Here is a 20887-nt window from a genome sequence, read left to right as displayed (position 1 = left end):
GACGCACTTAGATGTTCTACAAGTGGTCTGAGGCAGTCGGTATAAAATAGTGATTTCAAGTGCAACTTTAGTGATGATGGTTTTGGGAAACAGCTCTGAGATTTAATTATGCTCCTACAAAGGTTCTAACATGAATTTAGCCTTAAAGCTGCAGTATGTCATTTTTTGGCCAACGCAACCAAATTCACATAGAAAGGTGAGTTATAGATATGTCATTCTCATTGAAAGCAAGTCTAAGAAACGGTTGATATGTTCTATGTGCGTATTTCTATGCTTCCCGATCTTACTTCATTTTTTCCTGCTTTCACTTTCGGTTTTGTACACCAGCTTCCAACAGCTGAAAATACAATATTTTTGGTTATGGAAAATATATTTCACTGCGGATTAGATGGTACAATGATTATCTACACTATAGTTACTTGTTTTGTAACATAACCTGAAATTAGGCGAACTATTAGAATTTTAGCAACCAGGAAATGGCGGCGCGATTTCTGCATAGTGCATCTTTAAGATGCTTTGGGGAAACCGGGCCCTGGAACGCTACCTCATTCCGGGAAGTATTTTGCTTGGCCAACAAGAAACCTGCTGGTAGGAGAAACGTGACATCTCAGCCCGCCTGCCTCGTTCTTCATCAAGGTAGTTTATAATCTGGCTAGCTAGCTAACCACCTATCTAGTCGGTTTATTTATTTTAACAACGGCTCGCACAACTGTGAAGAGTTTCAATGCAAGGCAACAAGCCAGCTAAAAGTATTTGAATGAATGCTGCGGTGGATGTAGCTAGCTACAACAGCTAGCTAGCTAACGCGTATCCATTTGGTCCAGCTTGCTGTTTCATTTCAAGTTGATACAATGTGACACTGACTCAGTTGTTACATTTTACATCACCCAGTCGTCGCGTACTAAATAGTGACATGGCAGTGAACAACGTTACAGAACATGGAAGTAACGTTAGAAACAAACGTATCTAGGACAGAAATTTGTCCCATGGCAGCCCCAGGCCTGCAACCCGGTTCCCACGTATAGATAACACAGCCACAGCTATATCGTCAGTCAGAAACAGAAACATTTGGTCTTTAATGTAAGTTTAGGATTAGTTATAAGGTTAGCATTGTGGGGTTAAGGTTAGGTTTAACATCAGATTTTAGGAAGATACATTGTAGAAATAAGCGGGGTTTATTACTGTGGTTGAGCGCAGTGGCGTCAGATCCACTAAACCTAGGGAATGGCAAAGTGGGGTGGGGATGCCCTCCCAGGGAATGTTTGTGGTTGAAGCTCATTTACTGCATTTCTACACAATTTAAAAACTCTAATGCTATTTGGAGAAGAGCAAAACAAAAAAATGCCTCAGCAATTAATTACATTGTCAACCACTACTCGACCTCATCATAGATTGACACATTTTACTTGTGGAACAGTGCAACATGAAATAGATGCAAAATACAAGCTATCAAGTCATAACGCCGACATCAATGTGAGAGTAACCAGTACATAAAACAGCAAACCTTCCCAGATAAACCATACACATGCATTGAAATAAAAGGCATAGGCCTACATCAAATGTCTTACTTAGACCTACAATTGACAAGGACACATGAAGACAAACAAACTCGACCAATGAATGACGAAAATTACGAAATACAAAAGGAAAATCTACACGTTCCTTTTTAAAGGCAGCAAAGGCCCCTTTACATGTCACCTTGTCAAACCTATGTATTTCGGATAGTCAAATTCTCTGAATGCAGTGCAGTCTGCGTTGCACCAAACGGCGGGCATCACAAACACCAGGATTTTTCAACTTCAATTGCTCTACCTCTGCACTTAACGCTACCCCAGAAATCACTCCTTTCAATGGTGCCCTATTCCTAAGAGCAAAGCAAGAAACCGATCTTGACCCAAGTTGTGTGACACGAAGCGCCTTCTCCCTCTGGTCAGAAGTAACACAACCAAATATCACAAGTCCACTACAGGTTACCTTCACTGATTCAACTACACTGAACTCCTTTCTCACCCCCCCTGAAACCAAAAATGTCACTCCTACTCGTCCAGATTCTTCTTTATCGTGTCTGATGCCGTTCTTCCTCAACACACATCTTCACACTACACTCGGCTCTTCTTCCTCGCTGTCCATAACCACGTCTATCCTTTCACCAGGCTCTTGCCGCGCCTTTATCCGCTACATTGCTTGCAAAGCACTCACTGATGGCATTTCTCCAAAACCCAACTTCTGTTCCTTAGCCCACTTTACAAGTGTGGCTACCTCTGACTTCTCCATGCTTCCTCCGTCTCCTTCTGCGCGCCTACACATATGCTAACCGGTTCAAATATTCCAATCCGAAACAACATTTGTAGGAAACACAGGTGAGCACAGTCCAGGTGCCAATCAGGGATGGCCTCTCTGGTCTACCTGTATACGTGTTACAATCACAAGGGGAAGGACATTTAGAATTATAGTATATGGGAGCGGGCACACAGGGCAATGGTGGGTAATATCAGGCATGAATCAATTACCTTATGTGTCCACTCACTTGGGTACATAATATCAACAAGGCAAATCAGAGAATATTGACATTGCAACATAGTAGCCAACGAGGGGGCGGCTTGCACAAATTATTCCGCAGCTTGTCTCTCTCTGATAGTGCAACTGCTATGTAGGCAACGCAAATAATCTGGGTGCTCTATATAGAGCACCCAGATAGTATTGTGTTGCCTACATCCACGTGTGTGTGTGTGGATACATTTGAAGTCGGAAGTTTACATACACCTTAGCCAAATACATTTAAACTCAGTTTTTCACAATTCCTGACATTTAATCCTAGTAAATATTCCCTGTCCTAGGTCAGTTAGGATCACCACTTTATTTTAAGAATGTGACATGTCAGAATAATAGTAGATTGAATGATTTATTTCAGCTTTTATTTCTTTCATCACATTCCCAGTGGGTCAGAAGCTTACATACACTCAATTAGTATTTGGTAGCATTGCTTAACTTGGGTCAAATGTTTCGGGTAGCCTTCCACAAGCTTCCCACAATAAATTGGATGCATTTTGGCCCATTCCTCCTGACAGAGCTGGGGTAACGGAGTCAGGTTTGTAGGCCTCCTTGCTCGCACACGCTTTTTCAGTTCTGCCCACAAATTTTCTATGGGATTGAGGTCAGGGCTTTGTGATGGCGACTCCAATACCTTGACTTTGTTGTCCTTAAGCCATTTTGCCACAACTTTGGAAGGATGCTTGAGGTCATTGTCCATTTGGAAGAGCCATTTGTGACCAAGCTTTAACTTCCTGACTGGTGTCTTGAGATGTTGCTTCAATATATCCACATCATTTTCCTTCCTCATGATGCCATCTATTTTGCGAAGTGCACCAGTCCCTCCTGCAGCAAAGCACCTCCACAACATGATGCTGCCACCCCCATGCTTCACGGTTAGGATGGTGTTCTTCGGCTTGCAAGACTAACCCTTTTTCCTCCAAACATAACAATTGTCATTATGGCCAAACAGTTCTATTTTTGTTTCATCAGACCAGAGGACATTTCTCCAAAAAGTACGATCTTTGTACCCATGTGCAGTTGCAAACTGTAGTCTGGCTTTGTTATGGCGGTTTTGGAGCAGTGGCTTCTTCCTTGCTGAGTGGCCTTTCAGGTTATGTCGATATAGGACTCGTTTTACTGTGGATATAGATACTTTTGTACCTGTTTCCACCAGCATCTTCACAAGGTCCTTTGCTGTTGTTCTGGGATTGATTTGCACTTTTCGCACCAAAGTACGTTAATCTCTAGGAGACAGAACGCGTCTCCTTCCTGAGCGGTATGACGGCTGTGTGGTCCCATGGTGTTTATACTTGCGTACTATTATTTGTACGGATGAACGTGGTACCTTCAGGCGTTTGGAAATTGCTCCCAAGGATGAACCAGACTTGTGGAGGTCTACCATTTTTTTCCTGAGGTCTTGGCTGATTTCTTTTGATTTTCCCATGATGTCAAGGAAAGATGCACTGAGTTTGAAGGTAGGCCTTGAAATACATCCACAGGTACACCTCCAATTGACTCAAATTATGTCAATTAGCCTATCAGAAGATTCTAAAGCCATGGCATTTTCCAAGATGTTTAAAGGCACAGTCAACTTAGTGTATGTAAACTTCTGACCCACTGGAATTGTGATACAGGGAATTATAAGTGAAATAATATGTCTCTAAACAATCGTTGGAAAAATGACTTGTGTCATGCACAAAGTAGATGTCCTAACCGACTTGCCAAAACTATAGTTTGTTAACAAGAAATTTGTGGAGTGGTTGAAAAACGAGTTTTAATGAATCCAACCTAAGTGTATGTAAACTTCCGACTTCAACTGTGTATATATATATATATATATATATACATACACATACAGTGGGGAGAACAAGTATTTGATACACTGCCGATTTTGCAGGTTTTCCTACTTACAAAGTGTGTAGAGGTCTGTAATTTTTATCATAGGTACACTTCAACTGTGAGAGACGGAATCTAAAACAAAAATCTAGAAAATCACATTGTATGATATTTATGTAATTAATTTGCATTTTATTGCATGACATAAGTATTTGATCACCTACCAACCAGTAAGAATTCCGGCTCTCACAGACCTGTTAGTTTTTCTTTAAGAAGCCCTCCTGTTCTCCACCCATTACCTGTATTAACTGCACCTGTTTGAACTCGTTACCTGTATAAAAGACACCTGTCCACACACTCAATCAAACAGACTCCAACCTCTCCACAATGGCCAAGACCAGAGAGCTGTGTAAGGACATCAGGGATAAAATTGTAGACCTGCACAAGGCTGGGATGGGCTACAGGACAATAGGCAAGCAGCTTGGTGAGAAGGCAACAACTGTTGGCGCAATTATTAGAAAATAATCACCCTCGGTCTGGGGCTCCATGCAAGATCTCACCTCGTGGGTCATCAATGATCATGAGGAAGGTGAGGGATCAGCCCAGAACTACACGGCAGGACCTGGTCAATGACCTGAAGAGAGCTGGGACCACAGTCTCAAAGAAAACCATTAGTAACACACTAAGCCGTCATGGATTAAAATCCTGCAGTGCACACAAGGTCCCCCTGCTCAAGCCAGCGCATGTCCAGGCCCGTCTGAAGTTTGCCAATGACCATCTGGATGATCCAGAGGAGGAATGGGAGAAGGTCATGTGGTCTGATGAGACAAAAATAGAGCTTTTTGGTCTAAACTCCACTCGCCGTGTTTGGAGGAAGAAGAAGGATGAGTACAACCCCAAGAACACCATCCCAACCGTGAAGCATGGAGGTAGAAACATCATTCTTTGGGGATGCTTTTCTGCAAAGGGGACAGGACGACTGCAACGTATTGAGGGGAGGATGGAAGGTTGCCAACAACCTCCTTCCCTCAGTAAGAGCATTGAAGATGGGTCGTGGCTGGGTCTTCCAGCATGACAGCGACCCGAAACACACAGCCAGGGCAACTAAGGAGTGGCTCTGTAAGAAGCATCTCAAGGTCCTGGAGTGGCCTAGCCAGTCTCCAGACCTGAACCTAATAGAAAATCTTTGGAGGGAGCTGAAAGTCCTTATTGCCCATGGACAGCCCCAAAACCTGAAGGATCTGGAGAAGGTCTGTACGGAGGAGGGGGCCAAAATCCCTGCTGCAGTGTGTGCAAACCTGGTCAAGACCTACAGGAAACGTATGATCTCTGTAATTGCAAACAAAGGTTTCTGTACCAAATATTAAGTTCTGCTTTTCTGATGTATCAAATACTTATGTCATGCAATAAAATGCAAATTTAATTACTTAAAAATTATACAATGTGATTTTCTGGATTGTTTTAGATTCCGTCTCTCACAGTTGAAGTGTACCTATGATAAAAATTACAGACCTCTACATGCTTTGTAAGTAGGAAAACCTGCAAAATCGGCAGTGTATCAAATACTTGTTCTCCACGCTGTACATGACACGACACATGCCAAGTTGCCTGGGGTGGTGACACTATATGCACAACAGCAAATTAGTTAACGATTTTGGCTTATTGATCAGTCAACTTGCATTATCATCCAGTTTGAGTTTGGTAGCCCTGTTGTCAACTCCATATGTTGCTCTAGTAGAAGTGGCCCCTTGATATATCAGGGGTCAGCTGAGCTCACCATACACGTCGTAACTCATGCCTTTGTGTGGATTTCCAGGCTCCCCACCACCATGGATGACCTTACCCAAGCTCTCTCGGCCAGCTTCGCCGTCTCCAAGGAGGCCAACAGCACAGCCGCCCCCCATCCACGGATGGCCCAGTACAAGACCAAGTTCAGCGTTTTGGAGCAAAGCGAGCGACGGCGGCGCTTTCTAGATCTGCAGAAAACGTTAGTTCCCTAACCAATTACAGGCCCAGTCCAGACACAACTTGGCCTACTAACCCCTAACTCATAGGAACTTCATATGGTTGTGGGCAGCTCCATCCTGCCCTCTCAAATCAAATCAAAGCAAATTTTATTGGCCACATGTGCCGAATACAACAGGTGCAGACATTAGTGAAATGCTTACTTACAGCCCTTAACCAACAGTGCATTTATTTAAAAATAAATAAAAGTAAAAATAAAACAACAACAAAAAAAAGTGTTGAGGAAAAAAAGAGCAGAAGTAAAATAAAAGAACAGTAGGGAGGCTATATATACAGGGGGTACCGGTGCAGAGTCAATGTGCGGGGGCACCGGCTAGTTGAGGTAGTTGAAGTAATATGTACATGTGGGTAGAGTTAAAGTGACTATGCATAAATAATTAACAGAGTAGCAGCAGCGTAAAAGGATGGGGTGGGGGGGCAGTGCAAATAGTCTGGGTAGCCATGATTAGCTGTTCAGGAGTCTTATGGCTTGGGGGTAGAAGCTGTTGAGAAGTCTTTTGGACCTAGACTTGGCACTCCGGCACCGCTTGCCGTGCGGTAGCAGAGAGAACAGTCTATGACTAGGGTGGCTGGAGTCTTTGACAATTTTGAGGGCCTTCCTCTGACACCGCCTGGTATAGAGGTCCTGGATGGCAGGAAGCTTGGCCCCAGTGATGTACTGGGCCGTACGCACTACCCTCTGTAGTGCCTTGCGGTCGGAGGCCAAGCAGTTGCCATACCAGGCGGTGATGCAACCAGTCAGGATGCTCTCGATGGTGCAGCTGTAGAATTCTTTGAGGATCTTAGGACCCATGCCAAATCTTTTCAGTCTCCTGAGGGGGAATAGGCTTTGTCGTGCCCTCTTCACGACTGTCTTGGTGTGTTTGGACCATGATAGTTCGTTGGTGATGTGGACACCAAGGAAATTGAAGCTCTCAACCTGTTCCACTACAGCCCCGTCGATGAGAATGGGGGCGTGCTCAGTCCTCTTTTTTTTTCCCTGTAGTCCACAATCATCTCCTTTGTCTTGGTCACGTTGAGGGAGAGGTTGTCTCTGATAAGCTATGTGGAGTTTTCACCAGATGGCTTATTGCAAGGTGCTAATGAATATATCTGAGTGAAGCGCTGTAGCTGTAAGCCTGTATCCATATCAGACTCATTACATAAGGTCAGACAGCTTAAAGGTAATTTATATCTGGATGAGTCGGAAGAGGTAGCCCTTTCCTGGACACTGATAAGATCCTAAATTAAAATGCAGTGGCTGTACAGTAGCATGCTATACATGACATCAGAGCTCAGAGTCTCCGCTTCACAGATCTGTTTTGGTTTTGACTGACAGCCGTTCTGAATTTGAAAACCGCGCGCGACAAGAAGTTGCCCCCCATCCCTCCCGCTAATTGGGCAACCTTTGCAAATGTTTTGTTGTCTGGGTGAGGGAAATGCTGTAAATTATGTTTGATGTACAGTTACAAGATGACATGGCATTATACCTTGGTTTGTCCTGAACAGAATGATCGTATGTTTGTTGTATTGTGTAGAAAATTTGCCGCTGACGACGCATCTAAATGCATCATGACTCCATTCTATGCGTACCAAAATTACGATCTACTTCTCTGAATTGTTTAGTGAAAGTCTAACACTATAAGATCGTATTTCATCATTTAGCTAGTCATGTTGGCAATAGAACAAGCTTTCAAATTATGCCCACCTGACCCAAATTGCTATATATACAGTGGGTATAGAAAGTCACCACCCCCTTTCTAAATGTTCACCTTTTGTTGCCTTACAGCCTGAAATGAAAACACATAAAATCAGACTGTTTCCGGCTTTATTTACACACAGTAACCCACAATATCCAAGTGAGAAAAAATATGAATTACAATTAAAACAGTAAAATACCCTATTTGGATAAGTGAACACCCCCCCCCCCCCCCCTTTAGAATTGCAATTGCAAACTTGCTGAGGTATAACCAACCACCTTCCAGATCAAAAATCAAGCTAATTGGCTTCCATCTGTGATCAATTGTGGTGACTTTGATTAGTTCAGAATAAAAGCAGTTGTTCATAGAGGACTAGAGGATTCAAAGCAAATAATCCACTATGGGTGGAAAGGTACTTTCAAAATATCGAGATAAAGTTGAGGAAAGGCATAAGTCAGGGGATGGATATAAACATATTTAAAAGGCTTTGTCTATCCCTAGGAGCACAGTTAAGAACATTATTAAGAAGTAGAAGGCGTATGGCCCCACCCAGACCCTGCATAGATCAGGCCGTCCCTCCAAACTGGATGACCGGGCAAGGAGGAGACTGATCAGAGAGGCTACCAAAGAAGCAAATGGCGACTTTGAAGGAGCTTCAGGCCTTTTATGGCAAAGACTGGTCAATGTGTGCATGTGACCACAATATCACAAGCGCTCCACAAATCTGGCCTCTATGGGAGGGTGGCAAGAAAAAAAACACATTGTAGATTCCGAGGCCAAGTGGCAAAAGGTGCTGTGGTCAGATGAGACCAAAATTGAACTTTTTGGCCTGAACGCAAAACGATATGTCTGGCGTAAACCCAATACATCTTTCCACCCAAAGACCACCATGCCTACAGTAAAGCACAGCGGTGGCAGCATCCTGTTGTGGGGGTGTTTCTCTTCAGCAGGGACTGGAGCACTTGTCAGGATAGAAGGGAAAATGCACAGTGCAAAATACCTGCAGCCCTCTGCCAGGAAGTTGAAAATGGGAAGATGGTTCATGTTTCAACATGACAATGACCCACAGCACACCGCCAAAGCAACCATACAGTGGCTGAACGACAAGAAGGTGAATGTCCTTGAGTGGCCCTAGTCAGAGCCCCGACCTAAATCCCATCGAGAATCTGTGGAATGACTTGAAGAGTGCAGTCCATGAGCGGTCACCATGCAATTTGACAGAGCTTGAACAATTCTGCAAGGAAGAATGGGCAAATATTGCACAGTCCTAGGTGTGCAAAGTTAGTAGAGACGTATTCAAAGAGACTCATGGCTGTAATTCAAGCAAAAGGTGGTTCCACCAAGTATTAACTCAGGGGGATGTTCACTTATCCAAATAGGGTGTTTTACTGTTTTAATTTTAAATCATTTTCAGAGTTGTTTAGATTTTTTTCCCACTTGGTTATTGTGGGTTAATGTGTGTAAATAAAGCAGGAAAAATTCTAATTTTATGTGTTTTCATTTCAGGCTGTAAGGCAACAAAAGGTTTTATGGTGAAATGTTTTAAAGGGGGTGGTGACTTTCTATACCCACTGTGTGTGTATGTATTTATGTGTATATATACAGTACCAGTCAAAAGTTTGGACACGCCTACTCATTCAAGGGTTTTTCTTTATTTTTACTATTTTCTAGATTGTAGAATAATAGTCAAGACATCAACTATAAAACAACACATAGGGAATCATGTAGTAACCAAATAAGTGAATGCCAAGAGTGTGCAAAGCTGTCATCAAGGCAAAGGGTTGCTATTTGAAGAATCTCAAATATAAAATATATTTTGATTTGTTTAACACTTCTTTGGTTACTACATGATTCCATATGTGTTATTTCATAGTTTGACGTCTTCACTATTATTCTACAATGTAAAAAATAGTAAAAATAAAGAAAAACCCTTGAATGAGTAGGTGTGTCTAAACTTTTGACTGGTAGTATATAAACTTAGCCAAAAAAGAAACGGCCTCTCACTGTCAACTGCGTTTATTTTCAGCAAACTTAACATGTGTAAATATTTGTATGAACATAACAAGATTCAACAACTGAGACATAAACTGAACATGTTCCACAGACATGTGACCTAACAGAAATGTGACCCTGAACAAGGGGGGGGGGGGAGGGGAGGGGGGGGTCAAAATCAAAAGTAACAGTCAGTATCTGGTGTGGCCACCAGCTGCATTAAGTACTGCAGTGCATCTCCTCCTCATGGACTGCACCAGATTTGCCAGTTCTTGCTGTGAGATAGTTACCCCACTCTTCCACCAAGCCACCTGCAAGTTCCCAGAGATTTCTGGGAGGAATGGGTCTAGCCCTCACCCTCCGATCCAACAGGTCCCAGACGTGCTCAATGGGATTGAGATCCAGGCTTTTCACTGGCCATGGCAGAACACTGACATTCCTGTCTTGCAGGAAATCACGCACAGTACGAGCAGTATGGCTGGTGGCATTGTCATGCTGGAGGGTCATGTCAGGATGAGCCTGCAGGAGGGTACCATATGAGGGAGGAGGATGTCTTCCTTGTAACGCACAGCGTTGAGATTACCTGCAATGACAACAAGCTCAGTCCGATGATGCTGTGACACACCGCCCCAGACCATGACGGACCCTCCACCTCCAACTCGATCCCGCTCCAGAGGACAGGCCTCGGTGTAACGTTCATTCCTTTGACGATAAACACGAATCCGACCATCACCCCTGGTGAGACAAAACCATGACTTGTCAGTGAAGAGCACTTTTTGCCAGTCCTGTCTGGTCCAGCATCAGTGGGTTTGTGCCCATAGGCGACGTTGTTGCCAGTGATGTCTGGTGAGGACCTGCCTTACAACAGGCCTACAAGCCCTGAGTCCAGCCTCTCTCAGCCTATTGCGGACAGTCTGAGCACTGATGGAGGGATTGTGCGTTCCTGGTGTAACTCGGGCAGTTGTTGTTGCCAACCTGTACCGGTCCTGCAGGTGTGATGTTCAGATGTCCCGATCCTGTGCAGGTGTTACACGTGGTCTGCCACTGCGAGGACGATCTGCTGTCCGTCCTGTCTCCCTGTAGCGCTGTCTTAGGCGTCTCACAGTACGGACATTGCAATTTATGGCCCTGGCCACATCTACAGTCCTCATGCCTCCTTGCAGCATGCCTAAGGCACGTTCACGCAGATGAGCAGGGACCCTGGGCATCTTTCTTTTGGTGTTTTTCAGAGTCAGTGGAAAGGCCTCTTTAGTGTCCAACTGTGACCTTAATTGCCTACCGTCTGTAAGCTGTTAGTGTCTTAACGACCATTCTACAGGTGCATGTTGGTTAGTTGTTTATGGTTCATTGAACAAGCATGGGAAACAGTGTTTAAACCCTTTACAATGACGATATGTGAAGTTATTTAGATTTTTACAAATGATCTTTGAAAGACCGGGTCCTGATAGAGTGCATTCGGAAAGTATTCAGACCCCTCCCTTTTTCCACATTTTGTTACGTTACAGCCTTATTCAAAAATGTATGAAGTAAAACATTTTCCTCATCAATCTACACATAATACCCCATAATGACAAAGCAAAAACAGGTTTATAAAAAAAAAAAGTGATATCACATTTACATAAGTATTCAGACCCTTTGCTCAGTACTTTGTTGAAGCACCTTTGGCAGCGATTAGAGCCTCGAGTCTTCTTGGGTATGACGCTACAAGCTTGGCACACCTGTTTTTTTGGGAGTTTCTCCCATTCTTCTCTGCAGATCCTCTCAAGCTCAGTCAGGTTGGATGGGGAGCGTCGCTGCACTGCAATTTTCAGGTCTCTCCAGAGTTGTTTGATCGGGTTCAAGTCCAAACTCTGGCTTGGCCACTCAAGGACATTCAGAGACTTGTCCCAAAGCCACTCCTGAGTTGTCTTGGCTGTGTGCTTAGGGTTGTTGTCCTGTTGAAATGTGAACCTTCGCCCCAGTCTGAGGTCCTGAGCGCTCTGGAGCAACTTTTCATCAAGGATCTCTCTATACTTTGCGCCGTTCATCTTTCCCTCGATCCTGACTAGTCTCCCAGTCCCTGCTGCTGAAAAACATCCTCACAGCATGATGCTGCCACCACCATGCTTTACCGTAGGTATGGTGCCTGGTTTCCTCCAGACGTGACGCTTTGCATTCAGGCCAAAGAGTTCAATCTTGGTTTCATCAGACCATAGAATCTTGTTTCTCATGGTCTGATAGTCCTTTAGGTGTCTTTTGGCAGACTCAAGGTGGGCTGTCGTGCCCATTACTGAGAAGTGGCTTCTGTCTAGCCACTCACCATAAAGGCCTGATTGGTGCAGTGCTGCAGAGATGGTTGTCCTTCTGGAAGGTTCTCCCATCTCCACAGTGGAACTCTGGAGCTCTATCTGAGTGACCATCGGGTTCTTGGTCACCTCCCAAACCAAGGCCTTTCTCCCCCAATTGTTCAGTTTGGCTGGGCGGCCAGCTCTAGGAAGAGTCTTGGTGGTTCCAAACTTCTGCCATTTTAAGAATGATTGAGGCCACTGTGTTCTTGGGGTCCTTCAATGCTGTAGACATTTTTTGGTACCCTTCCCCAGATCTGTGCCGCTACACAATCCTGTCTCGGAGCTCTACGGACAATTACTTCAACCTCATGGCTTGGTTTTTGCTCTGACATGCACTGTCAACTGTGGGTCCTTAAATAGACAGTTGTGTGTCTTTCCAAATCATGTCTGGTACTGTATACAGTGGGGGGAAAAGTATTTAGTCAGCCACCAATTGTGCAAGTTCTCCCACTTAAAAAGATGAGAGAGGCCTGTAATTTTCATCATAGGTACACGTCAACTATGACAGACAAATTGAGAGAGAAAAAAATCCAGAAAATCACATTGTAGGATTTTTTATGAATTGATTTGCAAATTATGGTGGAAAATAAGTATTTGGTCACCTACAAACAAGCAAGATTTCTGGCTCTCACAGACCTGTAACTTCTTCTTTAAGAGGCTCCTCTGTCCCCCACTCGTTACCTGTATGAATGGCACCTGTTTGAACTTGTTATCAGTATAAAAGACACCTAAAAGACACCTGTCCACAACCTCAAACAGTCACACTCCAAACTCCACTCTGGCCAAGACCAAAGAGCTGTCAAAGGACACCAGAAACAAAATTGTAGACCTGCACCAGGTTGGGAAGACTGAATCTGCAATAGGTAAGCAGCTTGGTTTGAAGAAATCAACTGTGGGAGCAATTATTAGGAAATGGAAGAAATACAAGACCACTGATAATCTCCCTCGATCTGGGGCTCCACGCAAGATCTCACCCCGTGGGGTCAAAATGATCACAAGAACGGTGAGCAAAAATCCCAGAACCACACGGAGGGACCTAGTGAATGACCTGCAGAGAGCTGGGACCAAAGTAACAAAGCCTACCATCAGTAACACACTACGCCGCCAGGGACTCAAATCCTGCAGTGCCAGATGTGTCCCCCTGCTTAAGCCAGTACATGTCCAGGCCCGTCTGAAGTTTGCTAGAGTGCATTTGGATGATCCAGAAGAGGATTGGGAGAATGTCAGATGAAACCAAAATATAACTTTTTGGTAAAAACTCAACTCGTCGTGTTTGGAGGACAAAGAATGCTGAGTTGCATCCAAAGAACACCATATATTGTGAAGCATGGGGGTGGAAGCATCATGCTTTGGGGCTGTTTTTCTGCAAAGGGACCAGGACGACTGATCCGTGTAAAGGAAAGAATGAATGGGGCCATGTATCGTGAGATTTTGAGTGAAAACCTCCTTCCATCAGCAAGGGCATTGAAGATGAAACATGGCTGGGTCTTTCAGCATGACAATGATCCCAAACACACCGCCCGGGCAACGAAGGAGTGGCTTCGTAAAAAGCATTTCAAGGTCCTGGAGTGGCCTAGCCAGTCTCCAGATCTCAACCCCATAGAAAATCTTTGGAGGGAGTTGAAAGTCCGTGTTGCCCAGCGACAGCCCCAAAACATCACTGCTCTAGAGGAGATCTGCATGGAGGAATGGGCCAAAATACCAGCAACAGTGTGTGAAAACCTTGTGAAGACTTACAGAAAATGTTTGACCTGTGTCATTGCCAACAAAGGGTATATAACAAAGTATTGAGAAACTTTTGTTATTGACCAAATACTTATTTTCCACCATAATTTGCAAATAAATTCATTTAAAATCCTACAATGTGATTTTCTGGATATTTTTTTCTCATTTTGTCTGTCATAGTTGACGTGTACCTATGATGAAAATTACAGTCCTCTCATCTTTTTAAGTGGGAGAACTTGCACAATTGGTGGCTGACTAAATACTTTTTTTCCCCTCTGTACATACATACATACATACACACACACACACACAGTGGGTATAGAAAGTCACCACCCCCTTTCAAAATGCTTTTAGTTGCCGTACAGCCTGAAATGAAAACATATAAAATTAGACTTGAGTAGGTGTGTCCAATCTTTTGACTGGTTATGTAAGCGGTCGCGTAGGGCTCCCGACCCTATTATTATTTTTTGGAATTCATTCAGGGTCTCAACTTGTTCAGCCTACAATAGCAGCCAATGTGTGTTGTTTAATGTAGACCTACACTACCATTCAAAAGTTTGGGGTCACTTAGAGATTTCCTTGTTTTCGAAAGAAAAGCAATTTTTTTTGTCCATTTTAAAATAACATCAAATTGATCAGAAATACAGTGTAGACATTGTTAATGTTGTAAATGGCTATTGTAGCTGGAAACGGCTGATTTTTTATATAATATCTATATAGGCGTAGAGAGGCCCATTATCAGCAACCATCAGTCCTGTGTTCCAATGGCATGTTGTTTGCTAATCCAAGTTTATCATTTTAAAAAAGCTAATTGATCATTAGAAAACCCTTTTTGCAATTATGTTAGCTGTTATGAAAACTGTTGTGCTGATTTAAAGAAGCAATACAACTGGCCATCTTGAGACTAGTTTAGAACCTGGAGCATCAGCAATTGTGGGTTCAATTACAGGCTCAAAATGGCCAGAAACAAATAACTTTCTTCTGAAACTCGTCAGTCTATTCTTGTTCTGAGAAATGAAGAATCTGAAGAAAGAAAGGTCTGTGGTCACCACCTGCAAAACCAGTCCTTTATTGGGGGTGTCTTGCTAATTGCCTATAATTTCCACCTGTTGTCTATTCCATTTGCACAACAGCATGTGAAATGTATTGTCAATCAGTGTTGCTTCCTAAGTGGACAGTTTGATTTCACAGAAGTGTGATTGACTTGGAGTTACATTGTGTTGTTTAAGTGTTCCCTTTATTTTTTTGAGCAGTCTATATACAGTGTGTTGGGAAAGTATTCAGAGCCCTTCCCTTTTCCCATATTTTGTTACGTTACAGCCTTATTCTAAAATTGATTCAATTAAATGTGTTCATCAATCTACACACAATTCCCATAATGACAAAGCGAAAACAAGTTTTTATCAAATTTGGCAAAATTCTGTCCCCGATACATACATCTGTAAAGTCCCTTAGTCAAGTGTTGAATTTCAATTACAGATTCAACTACAAAGACCAGGGAGCTTTTCAAAGCCTCATAAAAAAGGGCAGTGATTGGTAACAATAACAAATCAGACATTGAATATCTCTTTTAAGCATGGTCTAGTTAATAATTTGCTGTGCATTGTATTAAATCACCCAGACATCTCAAAGATGGTCGTTATTCTGAACTGAGCTGCAGGACAAGAATGAAACTGCTCAGGGATGTTACCATGAGGCCATTGGTGATTTTAAAACCGCTCCAGAGTTCAATGGCTGTGATGGGACAGAACTGAGGATGGATCAACAACATTGTAGTGACTCCACAATAATGACCAAAATGACAGAGTAAAAAGAACACATATAAAATATATTCCGAAACATGCATCTTGTATGCAACAGCACTAAAGTAATACTGCAACAAAAAAAACATGGCAAAGGGACACACATTTGGCCTAAATACAAAGCCCTATGTTAGGCTGAAATCCAATCCAACACATCACTAAGTACAGTGGGGAGAACAAGTATTTGATAAACTGCCGATTTTGCAGGTTTTCCTACTTACAAAGCATATAGAGGTCTGTAATTTTTATCATAGGTACACTTCAACTGTGAGAGACGGAATCTAAAACAAAAATCCAGAAAATCACATTGTATGATTTTTAAGTAATTAATTTGCATTTTATTGCATGACATAAGTATTTGATACATCAGAAAAGCAGAACTTAATATTTGGTACAGAAACCTTTGTTTACAATTACAGAGATCATACGTTTCCTGTAGGTCTTGACCAGGTTTGCACACACTGCAGCAGGGATTTTGGCCCACTCCTCCATACAGACCTTCTCCAGATCCTTCAGGTTTCGGGGCTGTCGCTGGGCAATACAGACTTTCAGCTCCCTCCAAAGATTTTCTATTGGGTTCAGGTCTGGAGACTGGCTAGGCCACTCCAGGACCTTGAGATGCTTCTTACAGAGCCACTCCTTAGTTGCCCTGGCTGTGTGTTTCGGGTCGTTGTCATGCTGGAAGACCCAGCCACGACCCATCTTCAATGCTCTTACTGAGGGAAGGAGGTTGTTGGCCAAGATCTCGCGATACATCGCCCCATCCATCCTCTCCTCAATACGGTGCAATCGTCCTGTCCCCTTTGCAGAAAAGCATCCCCAAATAATGATGTTTCCACCTCCATGCTTCACGGTTGGGATGGTGTTCTTGGGGTTGTACTCATCCTCCTTCTTCCTCCAAACACGGCGAGTGGAGTTTAGACCAAAAAGCTCAATTTTTGTCTCATCAGACCACATGACCTTCTCCCATTCCTCCTCTGGATCATCCAGGTGGTCATTGGCAAACTTCAGACGGGCCTGGACATGCGCTGGCTTGAGCAGGGGGACCTTGCGTGCGCTGCAGGATTTTAATCCATGACGGCGTAGTGTGTTACTAATTATTTTCTTTGAGACTGTGGTCCCAGCTCTCTTCAGGTCATTGACCAGGTCCTGCCGTGTAGTTCTGGGCTGATCCCTCACCTTCCTCATGATCATTGATGACCCAGGAGGTGATCTTGCATGGAGCCCCAGACCGAGGGTGATTGACCGTCATCTTGAACTTCTTCCATTTTCTAATAATTGCGCCAACAGTTGTTGCCTTCTCACCAAGCTGCTTGCCTATTGTCCTGTAGCCCATCCCAGCCTTGTGCAGGTCTACAATTTTATCCCTGATGTCCTTACACAGCTCTCTGGTATTGGCCATTGTGGAGAGGTTGAAGTCTGTTTGATTGAGTGTGTGGACAGGTGTCTTTTATACAGGTAACGAGTTCAAACAGGTGCAGTTAATACAGGTAATGAGTGGAGAACAGGAGGGCTTCTTAAAGAAAAACTAACAGGTCTGTGAGAGCTGGAATTCTTACTGGTTGGTAGGTGATCAAATACTTATGTCATGCAATAAAATGCAAATTAATTACTTAAAAATAATACAATGTGATTTTCTGGATTTTTGTTTTAGATTCCGTCTCTCACAGTTGAAGTGTACCTATGATAAAAATGACAGACCTCTACATGCTTTGTAAGTAGGAAAACCTGCAAAATCGGCAGTGTATCAAATACTTGTTCTCCCCACTGTAACTGCCACCTTATTTTCAAGCTTGATGGTGGCTGCACTAAGCTAAGGACCCTGGGACTAAACACCTCCCTCTGCAACTGGATCCTGGACTTCCTGACGGGCCGCCCCCAGGTGGTAAGGGTAGGCAACAACACATCTGCCATGCTGATCCTCAACACAGGGGCCCCTCAGGGGTGTGTGCTTAGTCCCCTCCTGTACTCCCTGTTCACCCGTGACTGCGTGGCCAAGCACGACATCAACACCATCATTAAGACACCGGTGGTAGGCCTGATCACCGACAACGATGAGACAGCCTATAGGGAAGAGGTCAAAGACCTGGCAGTGTGGTGCCAGGACAACAACCTCTCCCTCAACGTGATCAAGACAAAGGAGATGATCGTTGGACTACAGGAAAAGGAGGGCCGAGCACGCCCCCATTCTCCTCAACGGGGCTGTAGTGGAGCAGGTTGAGAGCTTCAAGTTCCTTGGTGTCCACATCACCAACAAACTATCATGGTCCTAACACACCAAGACAGTTGTGAAGAGGACACGACAATGCCTATGCCCCCTCAGGAGACTGAAAAGATTTGGCATGGGTTCTCAGATCCTCAAAGTTATACAGCTGCACCATCGAGAGCATTCTGACTTGTTGCATCACTGCCTGCTATGGCAACTGCTCGGCCTCCGACCGCAAGGCGCTACAGAGGGTACTGCGTACGGCCCAGTACATCACTGGGGCCAAGCTTCCTGCTATCCAGGACCTCTATACCAGGCGGTGTCAGAGGAAGGCCCTAAAAATTGTCAAGGACTCCAGCCACCCTAGTCATAAACAGTTCTCTGCTACCGCACGGCAAGCGGTACCGGAGCGCCAAGTCTAGGTCCAAAGGCTTCTTAACAGCTTCTACCCCCAAGCCATAAGACTGCTGCACAGCTAATGAAATGGGTACCCGGACTATTTGCGTTGCCCCCACTTTTTTACACTGCTGCTACTCGCTGTTTATTATCTATGCATAGTCACTTTACGCCTACCTACATGTACATATTACCTCGACTAACCTGTACCCCTGCACATTGACTCGGTACGGAAACCCCCCGTTATTGTTATTTTATTGTTGCTCTTTTATTCTTTTACTTTTTACCTTTTTCTTAACTCCTGTTTTTCTTAACTGCATTGTTGGTTAAGGGCTTGTAAGTAAGCATTTCACGGTAAGGTCTACACCTGTTTTATTCAGCACGTGACAAATAACATTTCATTTGATTTGATCATGGTATGGGTATGCTTGACATCGGCAGTTTTTCAGGATAAGAAGGAATGGGATAAGCACTGGAAAATCCTAGAGCAAGACCTGCTTCAGTTTGTTTTCCACCAGACACTGGGAGAGGAACTCACCTTTAGGCAGGACAATAACCTACAACACAAGGCCAAATCTACACTGGAGTTGCTTACCAAGAAGACAGTGAATGTTCTTAAATGGCCAAATTACAGTTTTGACTTAAATCTGCTTGAAATCCTATAGCAAGACTTGAAAATTGCTGTCTAGCCATGATCCCCAACACCTTGACAGAGCTTGAAGAATTTTGAAAAGCATAATAGGCTAATATTGCACAATCCAGGTGTGCAAAGCTCTTAGAGACTTACCCAAGAAGACTCACAACTGTAATTGCTTCCACCTTGACATTAGTGTAGATTGTTGACCAAAAAATGACAATTCAATTAATTTTAATCCCACTTTGTAACACAATAAAATGTGAAGAAATCCAAGGGGTCTGAATACTTTTGTAAGGCACTATATCATTTGCCAACACCACCAGAGAGAGACGGACATCATTACTAATTACATTTCCATTTCCCCTTGACTTCATATGTGTGCTTTCTTGTCTTTAGGAAAAGGCTGAATTATGTCAACCATGCACGCCGTCTGGCTGATGGGGACTGGACAGGGGCAGATAGTGATGATGAGGAAGAAGTGGTGGTGGACAGAAAGGAGGAGGAACAGCAGGAGAAGGAGAAGGATGCAGAGGATGAGGGGATGGAGATTGAGAGGAAGAAGTTGCCAAAGTACTATGCCAACCAGGTCAGCGCAATATTTCTGACAATGCATTATTTTACCAGAAGAGGGTGCATGAATTGCCAAGGTATCATTTTCCTTCAGCCAGTATTTAAACACCTCAAATTTGTTTCTGAAAAGATACTCCTCCCTCCAAATGAACTGGTTAAAGCAGTTAGGCAGAGCTTAAAATATGAGGTGGCAGGACAGAAACAGTTTTGACATAGTACTGATTTTATGATTTGAAAAAACGTATTTTACAGAAAATAATGGTGTGCTAAACTCTTTAATTCAGTCAAAACAAATCACAGGAATCCTAATAATGTAACTGAACTGAGTCTTCTCTTCCTGTCCAGCTCATGCTGTCAGAGTGGCTAGTGGACGTCCCTCAGGAACTGGACACTGATTGGCTCATGGTGGTCTGTCCCGTGGGGAAGCGCTCTCTCATCGTCGCCTCCAAGGTAAGGACCAATCAGTGTTTTCCTTACAATTGGTGAAGTGAAATGACAAAAATAACTTGTTTCAAAGAATTCTAAAAAATAAATAATGGAAAAGTGGTGAGGGGGGGGGGGGGGAGTATTTCATCCACTGCTGATTTTGTACGTTTGCCCACTGACAAAGAAATGATCAGTCTAATTTTTATGGTAGGTTTATTTGAACAGTGAGAGACAGAATAACAACAAAAAAATCCAAAAAAACGCATGTCAAAAATGTTAGAAATTGATTTGCATTTTAATGAGGGAAATAAGTATTTGACCCCCTCTCAATAAGAAAGATTTCTGGCTCCCAGGTGTCTTTAATACAGGTAACGAGCTGAGATTAGGAGCACACTCTTAAAGGGAGTGCTCCTAATCTCAGTTTGTTACCTGTATAAAAGACACCTGTCCACAGAAGCAATCAATCAATCAGATTCCAAACTATCCACCATGGCCAAGACCATAGAGCTCTCCAAGGATGTCAGGGACAAGATTGTAGACCTACACAAGGATGGAATGGGCTACAAGACCATCGCCAAGCAGCTTGGTGAGAAGGTGACCACAGTTGGTGCGATTATTCGCAAATGGAAGAAACACAAAATAACTGTCAACCTCCCTCGGCCTGGGGCTCCATGCAAGATCTCACCTCGTGGAGTTGCAATGATCATTAGAACGGTGAGGAATCAGCCCAGAAC

General features: G+C 43.6%; 1 protein-coding gene across 1 annotated transcript in view; it reads left to right on the top strand.

The window, feature by feature from the left end:
• Positions 1-547: 547 nt before the first annotated feature.
• snupn (snurportin 1) overlaps positions 548-20887 on the top strand; it is a 42683-nt gene continuing 22343 nt past the window's right edge. Inside the window, exons 1-4 of the mRNA XM_084168943.1 lie at positions 548-636; positions 6185-6355; positions 19554-19743; positions 20073-20177. Coding sequence (XP_084025069.1) covers positions 6198-6355; positions 19554-19743; positions 20073-20177 — 453 coding nt within the window. The 5' untranslated portion in view covers positions 548-636; positions 6185-6197. The remainder of the gene's footprint in view (positions 637-6184; positions 6356-19553; positions 19744-20072; positions 20178-20887) is intronic.

This window comes from Coregonus lavaretus, assembly GCF_964263955.1.
Source record: "Coregonus lavaretus genome assembly, chromosome: 9".
Lineage (NCBI taxonomy): Eukaryota > Metazoa > Chordata > Actinopteri > Salmoniformes > Salmonidae > Coregonus > Coregonus lavaretus.
The sequence above is the reverse complement of the archived record's forward strand: the minus strand, read 5'-3'. Positions and strand labels throughout refer to the sequence as shown.